This window comes from Acanthochromis polyacanthus, chromosome 11, assembly GCF_021347895.1.
Source record: "Acanthochromis polyacanthus isolate Apoly-LR-REF ecotype Palm Island chromosome 11, KAUST_Apoly_ChrSc, whole genome shotgun sequence".
In the NCBI taxonomy this organism is placed as follows: domain Eukaryota; kingdom Metazoa; phylum Chordata; class Actinopteri; family Pomacentridae; genus Acanthochromis; species Acanthochromis polyacanthus.
The window spans coordinates 20,781,652-20,806,702 of record NC_067123.1 but is presented as its reverse complement, the minus strand read 5'-3'; the positions used below and the strand labels follow the sequence as shown (position 1 = coordinate 20,806,702).

At 39.2% G+C, this 25,051-nt stretch overlaps 1 protein-coding gene across 2 annotated transcripts in view; it reads left to right on the top strand.

Annotated features, from left to right (window-relative positions):
• The first annotated feature begins 815 nt into the window (after positions 1-815).
• The window catches only part of trappc9 (trafficking protein particle complex subunit 9), a 285,840-nt gene continuing 261,604 nt past the window's right edge, over positions 816-25,051 (top strand). The window contains exons 1-8 of one of the 2 annotated variants that reach the window (XM_022194076.2): positions 816-918; positions 2,545-3,140; positions 7,164-7,309; positions 7,591-7,716; positions 8,767-8,793; positions 10,065-10,186; positions 13,968-14,093; positions 14,802-15,018. In XM_022194076.2, coding sequence (XP_022049768.2) covers positions 2,557-3,140; positions 7,164-7,309; positions 7,591-7,716; positions 8,767-8,793; positions 10,065-10,186; positions 13,968-14,093; positions 14,802-15,018 — 1,348 coding nt within the window. In that variant the 5' untranslated portion in view covers positions 816-918; positions 2,545-2,556. The remainder of the gene's footprint in view (positions 919-2,544; positions 3,141-7,163; positions 7,310-7,590; positions 7,717-8,766; positions 8,794-10,064; positions 10,187-13,967; positions 14,094-14,801; positions 15,019-25,051) is intronic. The other variant, XM_022194077.2, reaches the window with a different exon arrangement.

Genomic DNA, 25,051 nt, shown 5'->3' with positions numbered 1-25,051 from the left:
CAAAGGACCAGTCTATGGGCGGGCCAGACTGAGAGCTGAAGACTCTCTTATCTCTTAATTATAACAAGTCTGCAAACTGGAAACCTGTGTAAAATAACAATAATTAGAGGACAAATTAATCTAAATGTGGATGAAAGTTCCACGGAATAAGCCTGCTGAAAGCCTCGCCCTAAAGGATCTGTCAATCATTCCAGACAAGACTCTCTATCAAGTATAGCCACGCCCCCTGGCTCCGCCAACTTTAACAATTTATTTAAAATTCAGTATTGATTTATTTTAAGATCGGCCACCTGATCTCTCATTTTGACCATGAAAACTAACGGGGAAAAAAGTCCTGAACTGTAGAAAATCAGTCTATCAAATTTTATTTTTTCCGGTGATGAATTGGGGTCTATGGAGCAAAAGCTTTTTGGAGCCAACCCGAGCGGACGGCGTGATATTGCAAGTTTTTGACACTTCCGGGTGGGCTTCATTTATGGAGCCAGATGCTACGTCCATCTTTATATACAGTCTATGATTTTACTTATCAATAACGTCATTCAAACTGAAAACATGATGTGAATAATAATAATAACACTCAAGTCATTCAAGTCATCGTGTCTCAAGTCAAGTCAAGTCCCGAGTCTTAACTTCCAAGTCCAAGTCAAGTCGCAAATATTTTATTTTTTTTCAAGTCAAGTCACAAGTCATTAAAACAGACTCGAGTTGACTCGAGTCCAAGTCATCAAGTCTCAAGTCCCCATCTCTAAATCGATCTAAATTTAATAGGGCGTCTGAGGAAATGCAACAGAATGGCTTTTATCTTTACACTTCCTGGTCTCGTGAGTGTTTTATGTTGAAATGGTCAGCGGATGTTTTTCCGGTGACGTAACGTAGCTAAAACACTGGTCCAAAGAAGGAAGCTCTGAAACCTGTCAGGTAACTTGGATAACATGAGTAAACCTTATATTTTAATGCTACTGGTGTGAAAGATGATGCATTGAACTCTGCTGATATGTGCATTACTGACCTATTTGTTTCAGACTCTGTTGCTACTGTGTGACAGTCCCGAGCAGCAAATTCACAGCTTAGCTAGCTGAGCTAACTGTCAGCTGTGTTTTGACACGAGAATACAGCTGAACGTCTGTCATAAGCTTATAGAACTATATGAAATGGATACACGCTAATAAAACAGGGACTGCTGCTATATGACATACTTGGCTTTTGTCACATTTTACCGTGTAATAATTTCGTTCATTTGCCATTTCCACAGTTAGCTGCTAGAGCTAAGTCCTTATATTTAGCAAAGGCAGCAGCAGGAATTTACCTGCTTTTTCAGCAGAAATACATTCACCACATACATCACTTTGTGCTATTTATGAGTTGCTGTGTTCCAGTTTTACATCCTGTGCACACCAGAAACTCCAGGCTGCAGTTTTTCATTCAAAAATGGGAAGATATTTGGAGTCATGCTGTACACAAACACAGCAGACGCTTGGTAAATGGATTGTTGAAACGGAGCACATCTATGACCAAATGATAAATAACACAGTATATATGAGGTTGTCCTTGCACATAAACATTTTGTCTGGTATTTAGAAGTATTTGTAAAGTATTAGTATATTTCTGTACCCATGCATCTATTTTGAATACATTTACTGCCAAAGTACATTTCTAAATAACAGAACAAAAATACACAAACACACAAGTATGTTTCCTCACCTACATCTAGTGGTTTTTACTCATGCATGGTTTTGTCTGCCCAAGTGTTGAAATACCTGCTCTTGAGAGGTTTATCACCATGCAGAATACAATTAAGGTGAATCGAATTTAAGAGTTTGTGGTTCTCACAGAAATTCAGCAACTTGTGTTTGGATAATTTGTGCTATAAACAGCTTTATTAAAATTACTTTGTACTAACAAATTACTATCACACATAATATAATATAACACAATATATAACAGTAGTTTAAGATTCTCTGTGGTGAAAATGAAGTTGTTTTTTTATGTAGAGGGAGATATATTAAGTGAAATAAGCAATCGACACTGTGGTTGAGCACTGCAGCATATTAATGACAGTCTCAAAAACACCGATTCAGACTTTTGAAGTTTTTATATGTAACAAACCTCAGGAACCAATCCTGTCAACTTGCAGGGTAGAGCTTTCTGTATCGTTCTTCTTCAGAAACAGTTTCTGGTTTGAACAGCAACGGCTGAATTCCTCCAATATTAGAACTTGTCACTATGTAGCAAAGAGTGATTGTTTGATCATAGCTGTAGGTGAGATAGTGAGCTCCAGCTGCAGCAAGTGCGGCAAGGTGAGAGTCGAGAGACAGGAATTTAATAGATCTGCATTCTGCACACTCTAAAAGAAGCAACAAGGAAGAGTTGAGGTATTTTAAGACAGGATGGAATAATTTTAATTGAGATAACTCTGTTACACAGAGGTGAGTTTTTACAGGTTAAATCAATGACCAGAGAGGGACTTTAACCAGTAATAGTTGCAAATTGAATGAGGCTATTGGATGTTTATTGTTATAACCAAGCGTTTTCTGTCCAATGAAGCCACATGTGAAGATGAGCGTCCCAGACTACATGCAGTGCGCTGAGGATCACCAGACGGTGCTCGTGGTGGTCCAGCCTGTCGGCATCGTACCCGAGGACCAGTTCTTCAAGATCTACAAACGGATCGCCAGCGTGAGCCAGGTGAGCATCAGGGACTCCCAGCGCCTCCTCTACATCCGATACCGCCACCACTACCTGCCTGAAAACAACGAGTGGGGTGACTTCCAGACGCACCGCAAGGTCGTGGGTCTCATCTCCATCACCACCTGCGCCTCGGCCAAGGAGTGGCCCCAGACCGCTGAACGCTTCCACGGCCAGAAGGAGGTGTACAGCTCCACCCTCTACGACTCACGGTTGCTGGTGTTTGGGCTCCAAGGCGAGATCACGGAGCAGCAGCGCACAGATGTGGCCTTCTACCCCAGCTTTGAGGAGTGCTCTGATGTGGAGAAGAGAGTGGAGGACTTTGTGGAGTCGATATTTATTGTTCTGGAGTCCAAGCGGCTTGACCGGGCCACAGATAAGTCCGGTGACAAGATCCCACTGCTCTGTGTGCCCTTTGAGAAGAAGGACTTTGTGGGTTTGGACACGGACAGCAGGTGAGTTGTTTTCGACGCTGCACTCTAACCCATGAATTTGGAGGCTGTTTAAGAAGTGCTTGAATATTCACTGTAGTCAGTAAATACACCGTTATTTGCAAGCTGGTGTGTGTTGGTTTGTGTCTAGTTGCTTGTTACATGTCAGCCTCACCTGCTCAGAAATTCTCCTCTCAAAAATCTGTCCTTTGATTTTTGCTGCGTTCATTTTTGTTTGTTTACCTTGCTTTATTTGTCTTTCTTCTTTTTTCTTTCATACTGTCCTGTGAGTTTATTGTTGGGTGTGAAAAGGTGAGACATTAGACTCATAAGTTAGTTAACCCATACCGATCCCATCAGCTTTAGCCCTGCCCTGAAGGACACTGTGCTGTTCATTTGTTCATGAATCCAAGCCAAACTTATCGCTCCTCCACAGGGTTATACACAAAATGGTGTGAAAAAGCTTGTTTGAAGTTATACACAACAGAGAACACAATAGTTAAAACAGCACTAGTAATAAAAAATAAACACTGAATGACAGATACTACTAAAGCAAAACTGAAGAAGCTACATTTAAATTAATCTGGGCTCATCTCAACCCACAACGTGATATTTGTAGCAGGGAAAATGAAGACTGATTTTCAGCGCTACACGACAGATTATTGCGTTCCTCACACACAAATGTTAAATCAACAATCTTATGTTTGACAGTTAAGAAAACAGCAAAGTTTAGCTTCCATTCACTTGAACAGTTCATGTTCACAGAGGCTCACTTATCACTTTTTTCAATCTTGGATACCAGTTTACATTCTTGCACTACTTTCACCGTTGATTCAGAGGCTAGTAAAAGGACCATACCTGTGTTTGTTTGTGTGTTTGTCCATTTACAAGAAATCCTGTAGACTCTTGATTACTCCCAGTATTACTGCCACTGGTTTCAGTATCTAGTGATATATGGATCTGCCTCTCTGTCTAACTGTTTGTCCATCCATCTTGTTTTAAGTTACACTGACAGCACAGACAGGTTTATATTCATGTTCTGGGAATCCTCAATATTTAAAACATCAGTTCGCTACCCGGCAGCAACCTTTTCAAAGCAGAAAGCTGCCAAATCCTCATTGCTTCCACAACTTCAGGTTGTTTATTTGCATCTTTTTAATGTGACATTTTTCACCAGCTACTTCAATAAATTTGGGTATTGAAACATCTGATTAGCATTTGACAGCCCTGTCTAGAAGATCCTAAACACAGTCAAAGCTTTCATCAACATCACTGTTAGAAAATCTTGAAACAACTGACTATTGCTTGTTATGTTCCTTGAAACTTGTATATATTGAAAGTCGGGATTGATAGTCAGACAGCTTTATATCAAGAAAAATCTTAATTTGACGTATCAGTGGCTTTTCCAAGGAGTTATACAGATTGCATCATCAATAGGGCTACATCTAAGTGTTTTATTTTTTAAGTTCTGTTGCTGTTTACCAGCTAGCTTCTGTCCTGTGTCACGTTTCACGGCTGTGGCGGTCCTCGTTGTCATTCAGCTGTCTCTCCAGCGAGTCTCTCATCCCGCAGATCGACACCGGAGTAGCTGTCATCGAGGATTGCCACAGCAGCGACCTGACCAATCTGCAGGTGGTGAAGCATAAGACAGAATGGCTCACAGTTCAGCACTTGTGATTAGAACTTTGTTTCTGGTGATAGGCTGTGTATCCAGGCAGCTACATACACCGCTAATCATTTGATCATATGAGTTCAGCTAAATCTGTGTGGAGTGTTGTAATTCAGATCATGGATTTATGTATCTGCCCCAAAAGATGATCATGTGATTATATGTGGTCTTTTGGCCAGATCGCCCACACTTTACTGCAAGCCTTGGTTGATTTAGTGGATTTGAGCGAATATTAACAATTCACTCTCCCTATGTTATGTATGCGCACCTACGCAATATAATTCAATCCAGGGCCTCATATTCCACCTGAGGCTTCTATTAGTCAGTTTTTGTTCAAACTTTTAGGTAAGTGTTATTACAGCTGTATATTTATGAGTGAAACTATAGTCAGAGTGTTTGGCTGGACTCTATTGTATGGAATTGTTTCTATTAGTCATGCCTCCTCATGTTTGTAATTGAGTCGGGATGAGCAAAACATTTTAAACATCTGTCAGTATGATAGAGTCCAGCACAACATATTGGCAATTAAATGAATAACTTCTCTGACAGTGTTATTAAAAACTTCATTTTATAGTCCTGTTATGTGTTGTTATTTAAGACAGACTTCATGACTGAGCTGTTTGGTTACATCAGCTTTCACAAGTCTATGTAGTAAAGTGGCCCTGGTGTATATGTATTTATGTTCATACCTAACTTTATGATTCAAATATGTATGATGGATGAAGAAAGTATACACACAGGTAATACAGGCTTGTGCTGCGAGAGGGAGACTTCTGCTATTTCACATTAGTTTCCTATTTAAGTTCTTGCAAAGAGTTCTGTAATTTGGCACTCATTATAGGGGAAATTGCAATTTTCTTGAAAGAAGAGCTCCAATTAAAAGCTGTTAAATATTCATTTATTAGTCATTTATAATAAAAAACGTAATTGTAGACTTGCTGGGGGACACATGTTAGAATTTTTTTGCATTATCTGCTGATCGTGCGTTGATTAAAAGACTGTAGGTTACATTAGCAATTAATGGGAAGTGCACTGATTGAAAATTTGTCTCACAACTCGTTTCACAATACAAAGGACTTTCCAGGAAGCTTCTTACAGAGATGACAGAGTTGGTACCTTTTACTCACAACAGCAATTTTGTATTTTTGCATTTTTTTTCAATGAAAACTTTGATTATCATCCAAAAATTTAGGGCAATGATAAATTATTTATTAGAGTGATAGATAAATAGTTCAATTTACTGGTCTTACGAATGTTTCCAGTCTCTGTTGATGGATTTGCATACATTGCAAATTGAACTGAAACCAGTGGCGTTTAAAAACTCACTCTCATGCCTTGGAAAGTGCTCAGCATAAACTGAAAGTGTTCTCTACATTTCAGATCTACCTAGTAATATTTATACGCAATACTTATGTGCTGAAACATGCAAAGACACTGGTGTGGTCTGCTGAAGGAGGAGCTGATAGTTTGGACCCTACATGTCACAACATTTGTTCCCAGCTTCAGAAGAACATTTGGGATTGGGAAGGTGTGGTTTGGTATTTTGTCGGTTGGCTGAATGGATCTCATATCTTTGTTCATGAGACCACACATAACATTCCAGCATGGCAGACCGCTGCGCCAGCTCTTAAAAACCTGAACTTGATAATGGGATCCATGTCTAAAGAGCTAGTTTATTTGATGTGGTAAATTTTTCATGATTAGCCTTCTCAATGAAGTTTCATTTTACCAGAACAATTTCATTCTTTATAAAATGTAGCCTACTGAGCAGCAGCATGCGTCCCAGTAGTCCCAGATGTGTGACATATATTTTCCCTGAATAGGTGTTTATATAGATTTTCATGTCCTTTCCTCTTGTTTATGCGGCTAACAAAGTTCTGTCCATGGCTCCATTTTGCCTTGAGTAGTTGACCACCTGCTGATCCACTTTATTGTCTTTAAATGACCTTCCCGGTCTTTCAGAAGGCTCAAATGGCTGCACAATGCTCTTCAAATTTTCCCATAAAGTAGTTAAATGTCCCCCATACTGTAGTAAAGCTGCTCCTTGCTGTGTGCGATTGTACAAGACCAGGGGACAGCTCACTCTCTGTCCTGTTCTTGTTGCTTATTTCTGCTTGTGCTCTCCCACCCCATATATCCCCTCTGCAGCTGACTGATAAGACTCACTTGAGGGTCCTTTCCCAGTCCCCTGCTGACATAAGAAATGACAATAGCAGAAAGTCAGAGGTGGTTTTTTTTTTTCTACAGAAGGAAAACTGTGCTATATCAGTTGACAAAAAGTCAAATACGAGCAATTTATTGAAGGCTTCGGGCCATTTGATTCATCCTGCTGCAGTCTGAAAACATTTCTCCATCTCTTCCTGCTTCTTTCCCCTCAGGCATTATAAGAAGCGCTGCCAGGGACGTATGAGGAAGCATGTTGGAGACTTGTGTCTCCAGGCGGGCATGCTGCAGGACGCCCTGGTCCACTACCACATGGCTGTAGAGCTGCTCAGGGGAGTTAATGACTTCCTTTGGCTGGGTGGTAAGTCTGGAAGATGCTGGCTTCTTACCAGTCTTGGAGCAGAGTTTGTTTATTTGCTGATATTAATGTTTAATCATTTAATATGCCATATGAGGCCATCCATCAACTTATGCCTCCTTGTAGCTGACGTACAGTTGACGGTGTTTGAGTGTCTTAAATCAGAAAATGTTGAATCAAGCAGTCAGCAGTGCAAACACCAAGGTCACAAAGGGACCTTCAGAGGCTTTTGTAAGAGCAAGATCTCGAAGTGTATTTTGTTGTTGCTGTGTTTTTGTGCACAGCTGCGTTGGAGGGTTTATGTTCAGCCTCTGTCATATTCCACTACCCCGGAGGCACAGCGGGGAAGATGGCGGGACGCAAGCCAAGCATCTCCCAGCCGGCAGATGCAGGGAAACGCCACAGACCAGGTGAGCACATTAGTCACTCTGTAAGCAGACTGACAGAAACAGCGGCCCTGATGACTGTTTGTGAGTGAGTGAGCTGTGACGGAGTGAGAATGTCTCTGCTGACTGACAGCTCAAACATTGCTAAGCTTTGCTCAGCTAAGCTGCTTCCTTTGCGTGCAGAGAACAAGACGTGAACGTCCTAAACCGCTGAAGCTTTTCTTATTTATCCTGACCACTGCTAATTTAAAGTTAACATCATTTAATCTGTCTGCCCTGTTATTAACATGCTTTTAACATGGTGTTTTGTTAACACTGACTTGTGTGTAACTTCAACTAATGTAAATGCTTTGCCAAACTGACACAGCAAATAGAAACAGTGGGAAAATGAATTTATTATATCCGAATGAAAGCTGAGGAGAGTTAATAATTAGTGAGAATTTACTTGTTGTTTATTTAAAAATTATATTATCTGAACTCATTAACATCTAACCAAATGCAAATAACTAGCATGTAAATTAAATTAAATGAAAATGCTACCAAAGTGGTAAAGACAGTGATCGAACTGTGACGAGTACAAAAAATAAAAGCCAAAAAATGATATGTACAGGAAAAGCAAATGCAGCTATGATATCTACAATGTTGACAGGACACATTAGTAGCATATTTAGTGTTTAATACATTGTAGAAACAGCAAACAAGTACTAACGTACAATGCAAACGAAAGTCTAATGTGTAGTCGAGCAAAGAGTGAAGTGCAGAAAACAAAACGTGCAAATCAACAAGTGCAATGAGCCTTAGTGGCAGCAGCTATGGCGCTTTTATGGAAAGCAAGCAAATGTTTCTCAATTGAAGCTCTATTCACCAAATATTAGATATTAGTCTGTTTATTGATGAATAACCTTTCCTTTCCAAAACTGAATCCATATTTGTTATTTTTGTAGCTCATCATGGCTCTTTGCTCACAGTTTAAAGCAAAGCAGCAGCAGACACTGAGCAGATTGTTGGGACTAACACTGCTAACATGCGCCTTGCGTCATGGAGTGAATCTGCATTCTTTTTCTCTGTCTGTAGGGGCTCAAGAGGTTCTCATTGACCCAGGTATGGAATGTCTAACCAACATAGCTCTTCTAGACAGCAGTTTGCCTGTTTGCTTGTGGTCACATGCGCCCTGTTCACCTGCATCATCACCAGCTTGATTCGTATTGCTTCTCACCTGATGTTTTTTTCCCTCCTGTGACAGATACTGTTCTCCTGTGTTTTTTTTTGTTAATTCTGATGCACCTGCTCTCTCTCACAGCCTCACTTTTCGCGATCAGTATCACTTTAAATGGCCCCTTTCAGTTGCTTCCATTCCTTATTTATTGCCCCATTATTGTATTAACTTATATCTTAAGCTTGATTATGAATCAAAAATCTTTTAACCCTCCAAAAATCTTTTGAAAACAATCTGTTACTTGAAGAATTACCTCTTTGAAGGTAATATTCTGTAGTTTTTTGAAGCTCCAGCAGATGGCAGTCCAACACCAATCATGCAAACAGTGACTTTCTGCTTATTAAATACTTACTGATGCTTAACCTGTCACTATCATAGCCTAAGAAGACTAGATCACATTTTTGCATATTTCTCTTACTATGTATGGAAATACTATACATTTTCTAATTTCACCACATTAAAAGTTCTACAAAAATAATGCAATGCAGTATCTCAATCTTTGCACGTTTTTCATTGTGACAGCATTACAGTGGTTGCTATGGACACCGTCCCGTTTGCAAGCGATCCACTCACAGCTGAATTTGTATTCACGTCAGATTTAGCTAAGAGATGCCCCTCAGAATTACTTTTTGAAGCATTTCAGGTGTGAGTTGAGCTGGACATTAGCTGTGAGTATTGATTATCTTGCGTCTTAAGGACTGTGTAAACCTTTCATCACTTTGTCACTTATTGCCGGTGCAAAGGAATGCAGGTTAGTGTAGATTTAAGGTTCAAATTAGTTTTAAATTGGGTGATCATGAGCCATCAGAACGCAAGGAATAAACACATTAAATTTCATTCAGCATTATCTGTTGTTGTGGTATCTGCTCGGGTATGTTCAGAATCGTGTTGTCTGTATTGATTTATTTTCAACAGTATTTGATAATGGCACTTTATATACTCGAATATACTGTGTCTTCTGTGATATACGTATAAGTATGCATGTGGCGGTGGTAGCTAAGGACTTGTCTTAAGGAATTAAGTGGTGCATTTAAGTTTCTTCTTCTTGGTTTCACTCTTTTTTTTTTCCCCTTCAGTAGCAGAAAAGACTGAGGGGCACTCATCTGTGTGTCTTTCCTGTACTAATCTTAATAAAACTGTCCTTTTTTGAGCGTAGGTGCCCTCACAGCCAACGGCATTAGTGCAGACACCAGCACTGAGATTGGACGAGCAAAGAACTGCCTGAGTCCTGAGGACATTATCGAGAAATACAAAGAGGCCATCTCCTACTATGGAAAGGTACTGACCTGAAGCTACACAGCTGTTGAACCAGGAGTCCAATCAGTATAGCTGTTGTCAGATTAAATATACTAATGCTGTAGCTACATTGAACATTAATGTATGCAGATTGCTTGCAGTGCATCACCGTGCTTCCACCCGACATGAAAGCAGCACCTAAATATTACGTATGCATCACGGATAATCGCCCTACAAACGTGAAAATAATCCAGTCTTGTATTTATATTATTGTGAGTGGTGTGTGCACACAGCCCATTTACACAGAAACGCGTCATAAGGTGTCTATTTTAGAAAAAATGAAACTACTGCTATAAATGACTTGGTTAAATGACTACTTTGTATCAAACAGTGCTTCTACATTCGGGTCTTGATTACCCCAGTGACTTTTTTTTCTGCCAGTACCAGCTGATGGTTGCCCAGTGACTGTGTCCCTTACAGAGTCTAGTGCACTCTGTAGATGGTAGCTCACCTATATTAAGCAAACTCAGTGAACAGTCCCAAAACAAACGCTCTCGGTCTTGTTTTGCCACAATCTTACACGGCAGATACGCCACAGGTATAGCCAGTGAGAAGATATATTCCACAGCACATCCAGTCCAGAGCAATCTGCATGTGTTCAAAGATTAGCGACCAATATCTTCAATCTGAAATTCATTCATTCATCTTTGAGCCAGGGATTAAACCCATGGACTTAAGAATGAAATATATTTACAAAACAACATCAAGATCACAAGACTGTGAGGCTCAAATGAAGATGTACATTATAAGAAAATTGACTGTTGATCAGAGTTTCCAGTAGAAATTCAGTGTAAAATAGGGTTTGCATGAACAGCCAAAATACTGACATTCTACAACAACAAACTGAAGATCAACCACCTAGTACTGATGAGCAGATAATGAATTGTTCACTAAAACCTACTATTACTAAATATGAAGTCAGTCATATCCTGATACTTATTTAATGTCTGAAGAAGTGTGGATATTATTTTTCCTAAATTTTCCAAAATCTTAGTGGGTAAAGTCTAAATCAAATAGAATTTGTCAGGACGGTGTTTTTTTTTTTTTTTTTTTTAACAGTTTTTGAATTGTTAGTAAGTCCAAAAGCAACAATAACTGTTTGCCCAGTGATGCCTATGTGTCCTTAGGCTGGCAAATGTTTTTCTTCTGTGCCAAAAAACTCCTGTGCTGTCCACAAGCTATCAAAAACACATCATTGAGCCGCGTTGTTGCACCGGTTGACGTGTTGCTGTTGCTGTGATGAAACTGCCACTGTAGTTTGCTGTAAGTCAGTCAGGCAGAGATACTTTATAATGCACCAGATCTGCAGCTGCAGACAGCCCCCACAAATGCACTGTTCACTCCTTTTTAAGTATTATTTCTTAATGACTACTGTGCTGAGCTGTTTTTAAAAATAAAATCAGCATGTCAGTAAAATTAAAGAAGCTTGTATTTGTGAAGAGTCTCTGTTGCCATAAGAAAACAATGGACTCATGGCGATACAAACTAAATAAATACTTACTATGATTAAAATGGTAGTGGAAAAGTCAAGGTATCCGAAGGTCTTTGAACATTTTAAATATTGAGCTCAGTTTTCTAAAAATAACCCCACAAAAATCTTACATACTTTAGACAGCAATGTTTGTGTGTGATGCATGAACATATATTAAGTGAAACTAATGAACACATATTAATTAGTTAACCCACCAATTTTGTTTAATTTGAAAAAAGAATCGTAATTCCAGAATATTCGCTGTGTAATAAAATTAATTATTGAGAAGTCTTTTTTCCATGAAAATAATTCCTTCCTACATTAGAATTATTAAAACAACTGCCTTAGTACTAGCTTCTTATTTCCGCCGTGATGCGTCTACTAGCATATCAAAACATCCATATGGAGGTCTTTCAATTGATTGTTTATTTGGGAATGATCGCTATATATGGCTGGGAAGCACTAAAAATAGTAGGCTGAAATTCTCTGATCTATCATCATACTCTTATTATTTACAAGTACAGTAATAGATTTACAAGTGCAAGTATAGAATAGTAATTGCATCCTATGTGGTTTTAGCAAGACCTTAATGTCTTAAATTACAGCTGATGAGCCCTGCAGGAGAAAAATAAATTACTGAGCTTTTTTTTTTTTTTTTGCATTAAAATTTATATCCACAACCAGTTTTTTTTTTTAAAGATTTACATACTTATTAGGAACTAAAGGGCCACTGACACAATAGGAATATCACGACGTATTGAGAGACTTTGATGGCATTTTGACAGCAGAGTAACACAAATACAGAATATCACCAGACTTTTAAGTCCAAAATAAGTGTTACAGATTAGAAGCCACAATCTCAAATGCACATTTTCTCCTTCAGTTACAAGCCTTAAGCCGGAAGCAACAAGTCACGGCTGTAGTAGTCCTAATATTGAAGATTACTGCCACAGCTTGTATGTGATCCAGGTAGTGTTGTATTCTCCTTCAATCTGGTCATCCACACTACCATTTAAACGTTTGGGGTCACTGAGAAATGTCCTTATTTTTGAAAGAAAATAATTTTTTTCAATGAATATAACATTAAATGAATCATAAATCCAGCGTAGACCTTGTTAATGTGGTAAATGACTATTCTAGCTGGAAACTTTTAATGGAATATCTCCATAGGGATACAGAGGAACATTTCCAGCAACCATCACTCCTGTGTTCTAATGCTACATTGTGTTAGCTAATGGTGTTGAAAGGCGAATTTAGGATTAGAAAACTCTTGTGCAATTATGTTAGCACATGAATAAAAGTGAGAGTTTTCATGGGAAACATGAAATTGTCTGGGTAATGCAAAACTTTTGAACGGCAGTGTATTAGCGTTTATATTTGGATTCTTTGATTCAAAACCAGCACTGATTGGCTGAAATGCAGCTCCGTGTTTGTGTAGTAATAGTTCCTCATCTCACCAGGGGGCAGTATTTGCTTTGATTTGATGGTATCTGAAGGCAGCGACAGCACTGTGTTGGACTTTTATTCCACCAGTACATGCTGACAGCAGCTTTTATAACTGAATCCTACATGGGGACAAGATTTACCACTGAGAAGGAACGCTTGTGTAATTGCCAGTGGAACCTTTTCTAGTCAGCACTTACCTTTACAAAATAAGTATTACACAGACAAAACAGTGTATCTGTTCATAGAATAATATATTTGCACTCTCTTTTTCCCAATGTACTTGTACAAAGTCACAATGAATAGTATTAACGTATCCTTAATGCTTAAGGAAAGCTGAATAGGCTCATTATGCTACCCAACTATTCAGAAGCAATCCTGTGCTTTATCTTCATTATTATAATTGCCTTTTTGCACTGACCTCCCTCAGCCCTTTTACCTGTAACTAGTTCATTCAGAATTAAATTACATCTCAACACATAGCCATTCAGATATTAATTGAATTTTAATAAGGAGACAATGAGGGCGCAAGTGGAAGGAAGTTGAGGGACGGAGAGATAAAAAATGCACACATCTGTGCACAGTGTGAAGCCAAAGCAGCAGAAGTAGATCAGCGGCAAAAGAGTAATGGCTGGGAATCCCTGAAAGACGAGCAGCGAGGGATCCGAGTTATCACACTTGTCCGTCATCCCACGTTTGCGCTGACTGATGAGCGTGGTCATATGTTAATGAGAAAACATTACCTCTGATTATGAGGTGGGTTGTAAAACTCAAGGCGACCCTCACCGGCTATTCATTTTTCATTAACGTCGATCCTCCCGCCCCTGCTCCTCCTCTTATCTCTTGCAGTACAAGAACGCAGGCGTGATCGAGCTGGAGGCCTGTGTGAAAGCGGTGAGGGTGCTGGCTATTCAGAAGAGGGCCAGGGAGGCCTCCGAGTTCCTGCAGAACGCCGTTTACATCAACCTGGGACAGGTACGCTATCTGACTGGGAAGTCTTTGAACATACATCACTTCAGTGCAGCTTGAGAAGCTTTTGCAGCTACAGTGGATGAGTAATACGGCCAGTGGCTCAGTTAAATCACAGAGACGGCAGGTTGTCATACTGTGAACAAAAAGAAACGTTAAAGCAGAACCCACCTGCACCAGGATGTGCCCTCAAAGTGTACATTTCCTTTTTGTCCTGTTTAAAAAAAAAAAAAAAAAATCATTAGTGATGCATTTTTTTCTATTTTTTTCTTATTTGGCTTAACAATTTTCGCCTTAAAAGCCTGAGTGTTGTTTCCTTACATACCCAGTGAAATTTCTTCCAGACTTGCCTTTTAAATGCAGTGATTTATTGCTTTCCCCCCCTCTGATTTGAAATATTGATTCTTCAATTGGTATTATAATAATTAGTGCATTAAAAGCAGTTTATTCACCTCAGTAATTATTAGTAAAGATCTGTCTGGTCAAAGTGTTCTTAATTATCCTTAATAGTACTTTGCAGTATGTCCTAAACAAATGTGAGAGCAAATAATTACATTTCAAACACTGAAAATGCCATCTAGACATATTAGAAAGACTTTTGAAAAAAACATACACATAAAATCCTGCTGTTCTTGAGATTTAAAGTGAGGCCAGAAAAATGTTCTCCCTTCTGTTCTCTAACCCCAAGTAACAATGATGTGTCTGTAACTGCAGCTATCAGAGGAGGAGAAGATCCAGCGCTACAGTATCCTGTCTGAACTCTACGAATTAATTGGCTTCCATCGCAAGTCAGCTTTTTTCAAGCGTGTGGCAGCCATGCAGTGTGTGGCTCCCACCATCCCAGAGCCTGGCTGGAGGGCCTGCTACAAGCTGCTGCTGGAGACGTTACCTGGATACAGCCTGTCACTCGACCCCAAGGACTTCAGCAAAGGTAGGCGTGGACGGTTGGAGGTTGGATTATGGGATTCATTATCAAGGTTTTCTTTCCACTCTTTCACGTGGAAATGTCTGGGTTTGGTGTGAGACTGGGTTTTTGCTGTGTTTTTTACAGATACGTCTTCTAAAAGGCTGATCTCATATTTTGGATGTATTTCAGGGATGTGACTAAACATTATTTTCAATATTGATTTTTTATATTATCTATTGAAGTATTGTTTAGTTGACAAAGCATCAATAGATTGTTAAAAATAGTTGCGACATTTTTTGTCAAATTGACTGTTTTTTTTTTCCCAGCCAGCACTTTTTCATTCAAAGATGTTTAATTTTCCCCAATAGAACAGCAACTCAGTTTCTCATTGACAGGCTGGAGCCATAGAATATTTTGGATTATTGTTTGGTAACTGATAAATTATTCAGCATAGACCATAAAAGTTTTTAGTGCCCAAGGGCTTTTCTAAAACTATGAGTTTGTTGTCTGATATAATACAAATCAATACCCAAATTAAAATTTAGGGCTGAACTCCAAACAAAGTTCTTTTGTCCGTGGGATTGGTTTCACCCTGTCATGGTTAGATTTTTTTATTTCTTCATTTTTCAAAGGTCGTTTGTGGTCAAGTAGAGCAAATTTCATATCATTGAAAATAAATAAATCTGTCTGAATAAATGTTTTATTAAATACTGAATAGAGAACCTTCTTGGTTGATCCACAACCTGTGAGTGCGTGTAAACATCCATCCATTTATTGTCTATACACGGATTAATCCTCATTAGGGTTGCAGGGGGCTGGAGTGTATCCCAGCTGATTAAGGGTGAAGGCAGGGGACATCCTGGACAGATCACCAGTCTATCACAGGGCTACATATAGACAGTCACACTCGCATTCACACCTACGGGCAATTAAGAGCTACCAATTAACCTCAGCGAGGAAGACGGAGAACCTGGAGAAAAACCCACACTTTTACAGGGAGAACATGCAAACTCCATGCAGAAAACTCCCAGGTAGGCCGAGACGTGAACTGGGGATCTTCTAGCTGCAATGTGAAAATGCTAACCACCGAGCCACAGTGCAGCCCCAGTGTAAACATATTTAACAGATTAAGAAGATGAATAGCATGGCTTCATTTTGCTCTAAGCTTTGCTGTGTTTTTAAGAGTACTCCAACAGGATGTTCTGCATTCAAGCCACCACTTTGCTCAAAAAGAAACACGGCTGAGACCTGACCTGGGCTTTTGTAGACTCTTTGGTAAGGCTCTCGTGGTAAGCCTCTTGGTTCTACAGACTCTTGACCTGTGCTCATTGCAGCCACTCAATGGCAAGCATTGGAAACATAAAAGTCAGAGCACAGAGTGAACAGCAGAGCTCAGGGACGTCTGTAATTTATCTTGTGATCGCTGTTCAAGGAGTATTTTGCCAGGATTTTTGCTCTGATTGGCTGTTAATCTTTGGTCATGTTTCCTTTATATACAGCAAATCGAGACAAGCTGCATGTTGTTTGAGGTAAAATAATTGTACTCACACTGAATCGTTGTTAAAGGTGATATTTGAAACCCAGATATGAGATGTGTTGCTGTGTGAATGAAGTTGGAAATTGAAATTTGTGCCAGTTAATGGTGGAATCAGTGCTTTTGGAGGAAGACTGTCGATTTTTAGTTGTTTATAGGGCTCCAGACTCTGGCCAAAATGATCTCATATGCGACTACTTTACAAGAACATATGAGTTACAATTTCACATGGTCTCATTTGTGCTAGTTTGTCTGTTTTAGTACCCTTCCTGGCTGGCATGTGCAACTACTACATTTGCCAGTGTGGTTAAGCATTGTGCTTTTTCTTCTTCACTGGCTCAATCAGTCTCCTGCCTGACGTGTGAAACAATCCATTCAGCTATGACCTTGTTCCAAAGATGAAGTGATCTATAACTGATTTCCTTAAAAAACAAAATAAGGTGAGAGAGGAAGAGGCTGGTGAAGAAGGAGAGGTCATGACCCAGACACCCCTGATGATCAGAGGGCTGCTGCAGGCAGGAAAATACTGACTGAGACAGCAAAGAAGAAAAAGTAAAGCATTCAGTCACAATGTTAAGACAGTATTAGGACTACATAATTAAACAAGAAAAGCACTCGGGGAGCGCTGTACCCTGCCAAGGCTCCTCCGTCTTCGTATGATTTCCCGTTAAGTTCCCAGCGCTGGATTTGTAGTAGGAACGCAATCATGTGATCGTCAGCAGGCAGCTTATTTAGTTTTCACTTGCTGTCATAGTTGCAGTGACGCCGTGCTGTGGTCTCGCAATGATACAGAAATCTTTAACAAACCCATGAATTCAGATTGTAAGCCACATCGCTGCCAGAATCTTGTCAGCTGGCCCTTGTGTCATTTCTGACCTTCCCTGAAAGTCTAATCCAAATCCATTATTCCGTTTTTGAGTAATGTTGCGCACAGATAAACAGACAGACAGACGTTGATCGTCACATAACTCCGCTGCATTTCTTGGTGGAGTAATAAATATTACAAAATCACAACTTCAGCTGCACCCAATTAAATGAACTTTTCATTTTGAAATTGATGTTTAAAATGCTCCGCTTACAGTAAACAGCTCATGTGTAACAAAACCATTGATTTAATATTAGGCAAATCTGACAATAGAACTAACTAATATTTAGTAGCACACCATTTTTGACCTATAATATCTATTGATAAATAGATATTTAGCAAATGAGGACTGTAGGCAGTTCCCAATTTATAACTTGAGAGAACAGACTGGTGATGCTACTACTGTATTTTCAAAGTAAAGTTTTTTTACATTATCAAATCTCAGGTCACTATCAATATTTACATCAGCACAAAACAAGGGTATGCAAAGACAGCTATTCATCAGCATGCACAGCTGATTAATACCTTGCCATGTGGGATATGACCAAGTCATATGCTGGTGTGAAGTTGGTGGCACCAGTGTTGTAACTAAAAAAAAAAAAAAAAAAGATTTGGAGCCCCAGTTACTTAATTTAGATGGCCTCTCTCCCACTGCACGAATGTACACAGCACACTCTGGAATGGTGTTGTGTTGGTCGCTCCGAGCTACGTTGTTTCCCATTTCTAGAGCCACAGGTGTGCATGAACACCAGATATTTTTCAGCACACACACAGATCAGAGAAGCAGAAAATAAGAACATATTGCTTAAATTTGACAAATAGTGTTCTGGATTAGTATCACTGACCCACTTTTAATTAGGCAATGAAAGTCAGTGTGACATGGACCCTGCATCTCACTAATGTACACAATAAAATGGCATTACAGTTATTTCATTTTGAAAGGAGTTGTCATTGTCACACATGTCACACACCAATTACTTGGACAAGTCTTGCCTGGATTAAAGGGTTTTAAGTGAATAAGTTAATTGGTGTCAACAACACAAAATGACCAGATCACCAGTAATGTCTTTTAAATTTGTTTTCTGTTGGCCAAGTTCTCGAGTCTAAAAACAAACATACTTGAAACTTCATCAGACTGATTCTGCAAGTATTCACTGCCAAATTCATGAAATATGAATGGGAATAGACACTTATGGGCGAGAATAGATCATGTTGAGTTAAAAGTAGTTCTGTGGGAGTTTTGGCTGAACAAGATAGAAAAATAGACGTTGAGCAATTGAGCCTAATTAAACCCTTAGCCTTAATTTTAGTGCAGTGGTAACATTTCGAATCATGGAGGTTTTTTGCCACAAAGAGCTAACCCTTACTTTGTTCAGCATTGTTCACCGCAGTGCTGAATATTCATTGAGATGTTGCACCTGAAGCACACCTAAGAAGGTTAAAAGGTTCTAAATATGGTGACGTTCAGAAAACACGGAGTGTTTGACTGTTAGGTTGTGTTATGAAAGTGCAGTATGAAGCTGTTGGAATACTCCATTAACAGTACTCTTTATTCTACAAGGTGTACTGCACATCTGGAAGCTTTTGCGTTCATATGATCCTCTGCAATCAACACATTATTTTCCATTTGCAATTTTGTATTATGTACATCGAAAACTTCAAAGGAAGTTATGCTATATTTATTTGAGTGATTTATTGATAAAACTAGCTCAAGAAAAATTGTGAACAAATGAGAAAATGTGATTAATTTTGACATTACAGGTGAATAGTTTAAAACTTTTAACATAGGTTCAGTATAACCATGAAACCTCCCCAGGTAATCACCTATGTTAAGACAGTGATCCACAACGTACTGACATACTGACTTTAAAAAAAAAAAGTTTTTGTAAGCTAAGTACAATAAAGAGAAAACAACATGAGATGCAAACATTTTTTCAAGGTACCTTCTACATCACTCAAGTCGTCTTGGAGGACGTGCTGCAGTTCTGCAGATTTAGACTCAGCTGTCTCACTTCTGTCTCTTCACATTTTCCAAGACCGACTCCATTAAGTCAAGATCTGAGCCTGATGGGGCCAGACCATCTGTTGCACGATTCCCAGCTCCTTTCGTTGCTGCGAAATGAATTTGGAACTGATCAGATACTGAATAAGAATCTAAACATCTAAAGTGCCTCAAAACGTTGGCACAAAACTATACAACTCCCAGTATCAGTTCACACTTCATACCCCAGTAATTGTATGGTCAGGAGAACTTTGCTTGCTCCTCCTTACTTTAGATAATACATAAACTTTATATTAGCTATAAAGGACATTGATGGAAGTGCAGGTACACTACAAGTCAAAAGTTTGGACACAGCTTCTCATTCAGTGCTTTTTATTTACCATAATTATTTTATACATTGTAGATTAATACTGAAGACATCAGAACTATGAAAGAATACATATGGAACAAGAAAAATACTCAGAGCGCAGTACTCCGCCAAGGCTGCTCAGTCTTTGTATCAATTCCGACGGATGAAATACTTAATAAAAAATGACCTTACGCTGAGCACAGGTGTGTGTTATGGATGTGTATGTATGTATACCAAATCACGTCACCTAGATATGTAGCCAGCGGCAGGTGGCAGCAATTGATGAGACTCGGAAACACCCTCACAATTTAATCAATTGTTCCTTGTATGACTTTCGAGAGATAAGTGACCAAACAAAAGTGTTACTCTTCAGTACTAATCTACAATGTAGAAAATAATACAAATAAATAAAAAGCATCGAAAGAGAAGGTGTGGCTGAACTTTTGAATGATAGTGTAATCTGTGGCGGTTATAGAAGTGTTTTTTTTGAAACAGAATAAAGTAAATAATTAAAACATCAGGGAAGAACACACACACAAGTCCCCACTTCATTATTGTGTAACAGCAGCAAAAAAGTCCAATAAAACATCTTCCTGTACTCTTATCCAATATATAGGGTTACTGGCATCTGTTGGGGTTTGTGTTTTACTTACAGTTGCAAAATTTTAAATGGTTAGATAAACAAGTAGATGAAGAGGGAATAATTTGTTCAGTGGAGCCCAACTGTACATTGAAAAGAATCGCACACACTCTGTGCTGTATTGGAAGGCACTGTTTCTTCTGGGATACTCTGTTACATATCCCCTCCATACTGATAGATCCGCTGTACCACCCAAATCACAACTGTGGCATCTACTTTGAATTCCCACAGGGCTTATAGGAAGTGATGGGTTTAGGTCGTCTGGCAGAAGGGATCAGATTGGAGTTTATCAAGCAATAAGCTTCACATGCAAGTTGAAGAGACAAAGAAAATGGGGGGATCAATGGTGCATTCCAATACAGCCGCTGTGCTCTGAGATACAGTAGAGCAAATGGATTTTGAAGTGTTTAACAGGCCTCTTTTCACTTCTGCTCTCTGTTACTAGAAATGGATACACTGTTTTTTTATGTCATCTTTTTTGTCCCCTGCATAGACCTTTGTTCCTACTGTTGTCACACTGTCACAGGAATTCGGGGAGTTTTTTTTTGGATATTGTAATAATTTAGATGTTTATTATCGAGTAGAATAATGGTAGCATGTGGCATCTCATCACCCAACACAGTAGATCAGAGACAGCCTGAGGGTACGGGGCCTTCTGAGTCAGGTTTTGCATGACAGTGCGACTGCTTGGCCGTGGCACCACACTCATTATCTTGGCGGTGTGTTAATTGGATTGCCAGACACCTCCAGTTCGGGTCTGAAAATATCACAAATAAAGTCTTTTTTTTTCTCCGTATACAAGCGAGAGCGACATGCTCAGAAAATCCAAAGTGTCCTCTGGATTACTGTCCTCCAGATAAGCGCTGGTTTTGGCAGACAGGTGGATGTCAGCTATTTTTAGACCGCTCAGAGGGTGCAGTTTCACCACAGAAAAAATAGCTTTTGAAGGAATTGCATTTACAGTGCGTTCAAATGACAGAAGAAGTCAGGATGAATTGCAACTGTATGCTGATAACCGAAGCTGCTTCACAGCCATGATTTGACATTAATGGAAGCAGTATTTAGGCTGAGGAAACATCTGAATGTTTAGCAGATATCCTCCTTCCCTCCCTCTGGCCCCCACGGCCTCCCCAGCACTTCTTTCCTGTAGTTTTCTTTCCCACTCAGTGAGTCAACAGTCGACAGCTGGGAGTGGAGCGGGGTATCTCGTAGGGGGCTGAGGGCCTTATGTAACAGTCAGTGTCAGGCTAGAATGCTATTAAGATGTCTTGTGCAGTTGTGCAGAGCAAACAACACCAGCTAAGTTAGCACCAGCATGTGGAAGACATGTGGTAGTTAGATGGGGATGCTTGGATTTTAGGAGATGACTTCAGCTGTAAAGCCTTGAGTTTAAGCTAATTACGTGTGACCTTGTGTGTGCGAAGATCTGTCACACTATTGTTATAGTGTCTCAAGTTAATACGTTGGAGTGTAAATATAATGTAGGTAATTGGACAACATTTGTGCTAAAGCATCAGCTGAGTGCATATGGGAAGAAAATATCACAACATTACTAAAAATATTTTTCCATGTTCTTTGTAAATATATCTAACTGACATTCTTTCATTTGGTTGCAATCAATGTGAAACTTTACGAAATATAGTTTATGAAATTCTTATTGTAACAGGAGTCAAGCAGTGCAGTATGATTATATTACAACAATATGATTTCAGTAAAACTTAGCAAATGATATTGTCTTATCACTCAGAATTTCCGTCATGAGTACATTTTGGGACCGAGCGCTGAAAGCAAGTGCGAAGTCCTCATTGGACAGCAAGGAATTATCATTTTTATCAATATACAGGGTGACACAAAAAACGGTAACTTTTTAACAATCCAATAAAACCAAGAGTGATGGAAAAAAAATATTTTATTCATAGTAATTGAAGCCCTAAAACATGCCATTCAAGAAACAGTGATGGAATTTTCATTTTTTTAAAATTGCTTCCTGTAGATGACATCCTCCTGTACGAATGCATTCTTGAAATCTGCTGTTGAGATTCCTCATTGACCGCTGCAACATCTCACCTGGGAAACCGTGAATCTGTTTTAACTCATCCAGAGTTTTTGGTCGAGTTGTGTACACTTTACTCTTGAGATAGCCCCAGATAGATTTCAAGAATGCATTCGTACAGGAGGACGCCATCTCCAGGAAGTAATTCTTAAAAAATGAAAATTCCATCATTGTTTCTTAAATGACATGTTTTGAGGTTTCAATTACTATGAATAAAATATTTTTCTTCCATCACTCTTGGTTTTATTGGATTGTTAGAAAGTTCCCATTTTTTTGTGTCACCCTGTACTTTCTCCCATCAAATGATGTGCCTTTTTATCGGGCTTAAGATGCTCAAAAACGTATCAAAAATTGCACACACATGTGAAGCAGCCAGAAAAAATGGATAGAGCTGGAGCAAGAAAAAAAGCCAGACCAGCATCCAGCTCAAGGAAGACATCTCTTCAACCAGCCAGTGGGGAGACACCATGGACCACGTAGACAAGCTGAGGGAAAAAGACGAGGAGATCCTGAGACTCTCTGTCAAAGTGAACTGACAGAGTTGAACAAAAAGCTCCAAGAAGAAAAAACTACTAAAGTGAGAGAGGTTCAATCTGGAGAAGGCGGAGAAAGTTGTAGAGATGAGTATGAGGAAAATGCAGATAAACAAGATGCTGACAGAGACAAGACTCCAGAAGCAAAACAACAAAGTGGAGGAGCAGAATATGAAGCTGCAGACGAAAAATAAAGCGCTGCTGAAGAGCAATAAAAAAAGAGGCTCTGAGCGAGACTGTGATGGAGCACAGACTGACAGAGGGAGGAGAAGTAGCACCAGAACCAAAAGAAAGACAAAGAAATCCAGAGGCTGAACCACCTCAATGACTCTCTGTCTGACGGTCTGCAAGTTCAAAGAGCAGATGCTGGTTAAAGAGACTGAAGACCTGCAGAGAAAAGAAGACTGGAAGGCTCAGCTCAGTGTTCTGGAGAATCTTAAAGAGGAGGTGGAGAAAGAAAAAGAGAGAGGGAGGAGAAGATTAAGCAGCTTCTAGAGCAAGAAGAAAGGTTTAAAAAAAGAAGAGCCAGAAAAACAACAAGAAAAAAGAAGCTTCTGGCGCAGTTTTTCACAAAGAAAAGACATCACAATGAGTTGGATGTGGAGGAGGCTGCTGAATGTTCGATGTAGTTCCATCTTTCTCCCCCCTTCTCCAGTTCAGCACTCTGGAGAAGCTATAAGAGGAGGTGGAGACTGAAAAAAGAGACACGGAGGAGAAGATTAAGCAGCTGCTAGAGCAAGAAGAGGAAAAAGTCAAAGAAGAATCAGAAAAAGAGCTTCTGGTGCTGTTTTTTTCCCAAAGAAAAAAAGCATCACAGCAAGTTGAAGGTGGAGATGTTCAGTTTAGCTCCACCTGCCTCCATCCTTCTCTTCCTCCCCCTTCTCCTTCCCTCCCCTGCCACCACTCACCCCTTTGACTATCCCTTTTCTTGCACCCCTTTATATTCCCCCTTTATATCTCCCCCCTTCATTATTTCTTTTCAAAACTCAGAAAAAAGCAACAAAAAAACAAACAAAAAAAATTTCTGTATGTGTGGTTGATGTTACATCACTGAAGAGTCCATGTCGCATTACAGGCTTTTCAGATGTTCAGGAAAATTTCTCAAAATGAGCTGAAATGAAATTAGTTTCAGGTCATGCAGCTTGTAAATGATCAAATAACTGATCTGAGATGACTTTACAGACAAATAGCCACCTGGTGGCAACAGGAAAGGACATGTTTTTCCCTTTGATGTACTACTGGTAGCCGGTTGACCATATTAACCTCCAATGTGGTGACATAAGCCTTAAGCCATGCCAAGTCCTGACATGCGGGGGGTTTGAGGGCTATTCAGCACTGCTTGCAGCTTTAATTAGTAACCGCTTTTGTTAAAGTTCACAAAAGCTGTTTTTAGAACTGATATTTTAGATTGAATTTCATGGGAAGTTGATTCATTCTACGATCCGTGTGTTGTAAAGCAAATAAAGGATGGATGGCTGTAACTGCATTATTTATATGTGTATTTATTATTTATGTAATGAACCAGCGCTGCAAGTCTTTACTTAATCAGCTTTTTCATTGATCTTAAAATGTGAGAACATGGTAAAAAAAAAAGTCCAAACTTTACTGAAGTTCAAGGTTGTGATGTGCAGTCGCTCATTTTAACGATCCAGAACTTCAGAATAATCTTGTAGAGGTCACGTTAAGTCAAAGAAAAACAAGAGATCCTTGTAACTGAGAGGCTATGATGTCATGTAATGTAATGTCATTTTATATTAATTTTCAAAAAGGTTTTCAGTTGGCAATTATCGAGTAACAGCTGTTTGATTTTCTATCATCTAACAAAACAATAGAAATAAAAATAGAATAAAAACATCCACAAAAATAATCAGCAATGAGGTTCAAACATTTTGGTGAACAAATGGTTTAACAACTTTATTTCATTTACTATTCACAATTAAAAAGAACTTATCCAGACAGGGCGAAAAACACAATTTATAAAATATAGTGTGTAAGTCTCTATAAAAGCCTGGCAACTCTGGAACACGTGTAAAAGCCCAGCTGGAGACAAGAGTTGGAAAACAAGCAATGGCAATAATCTC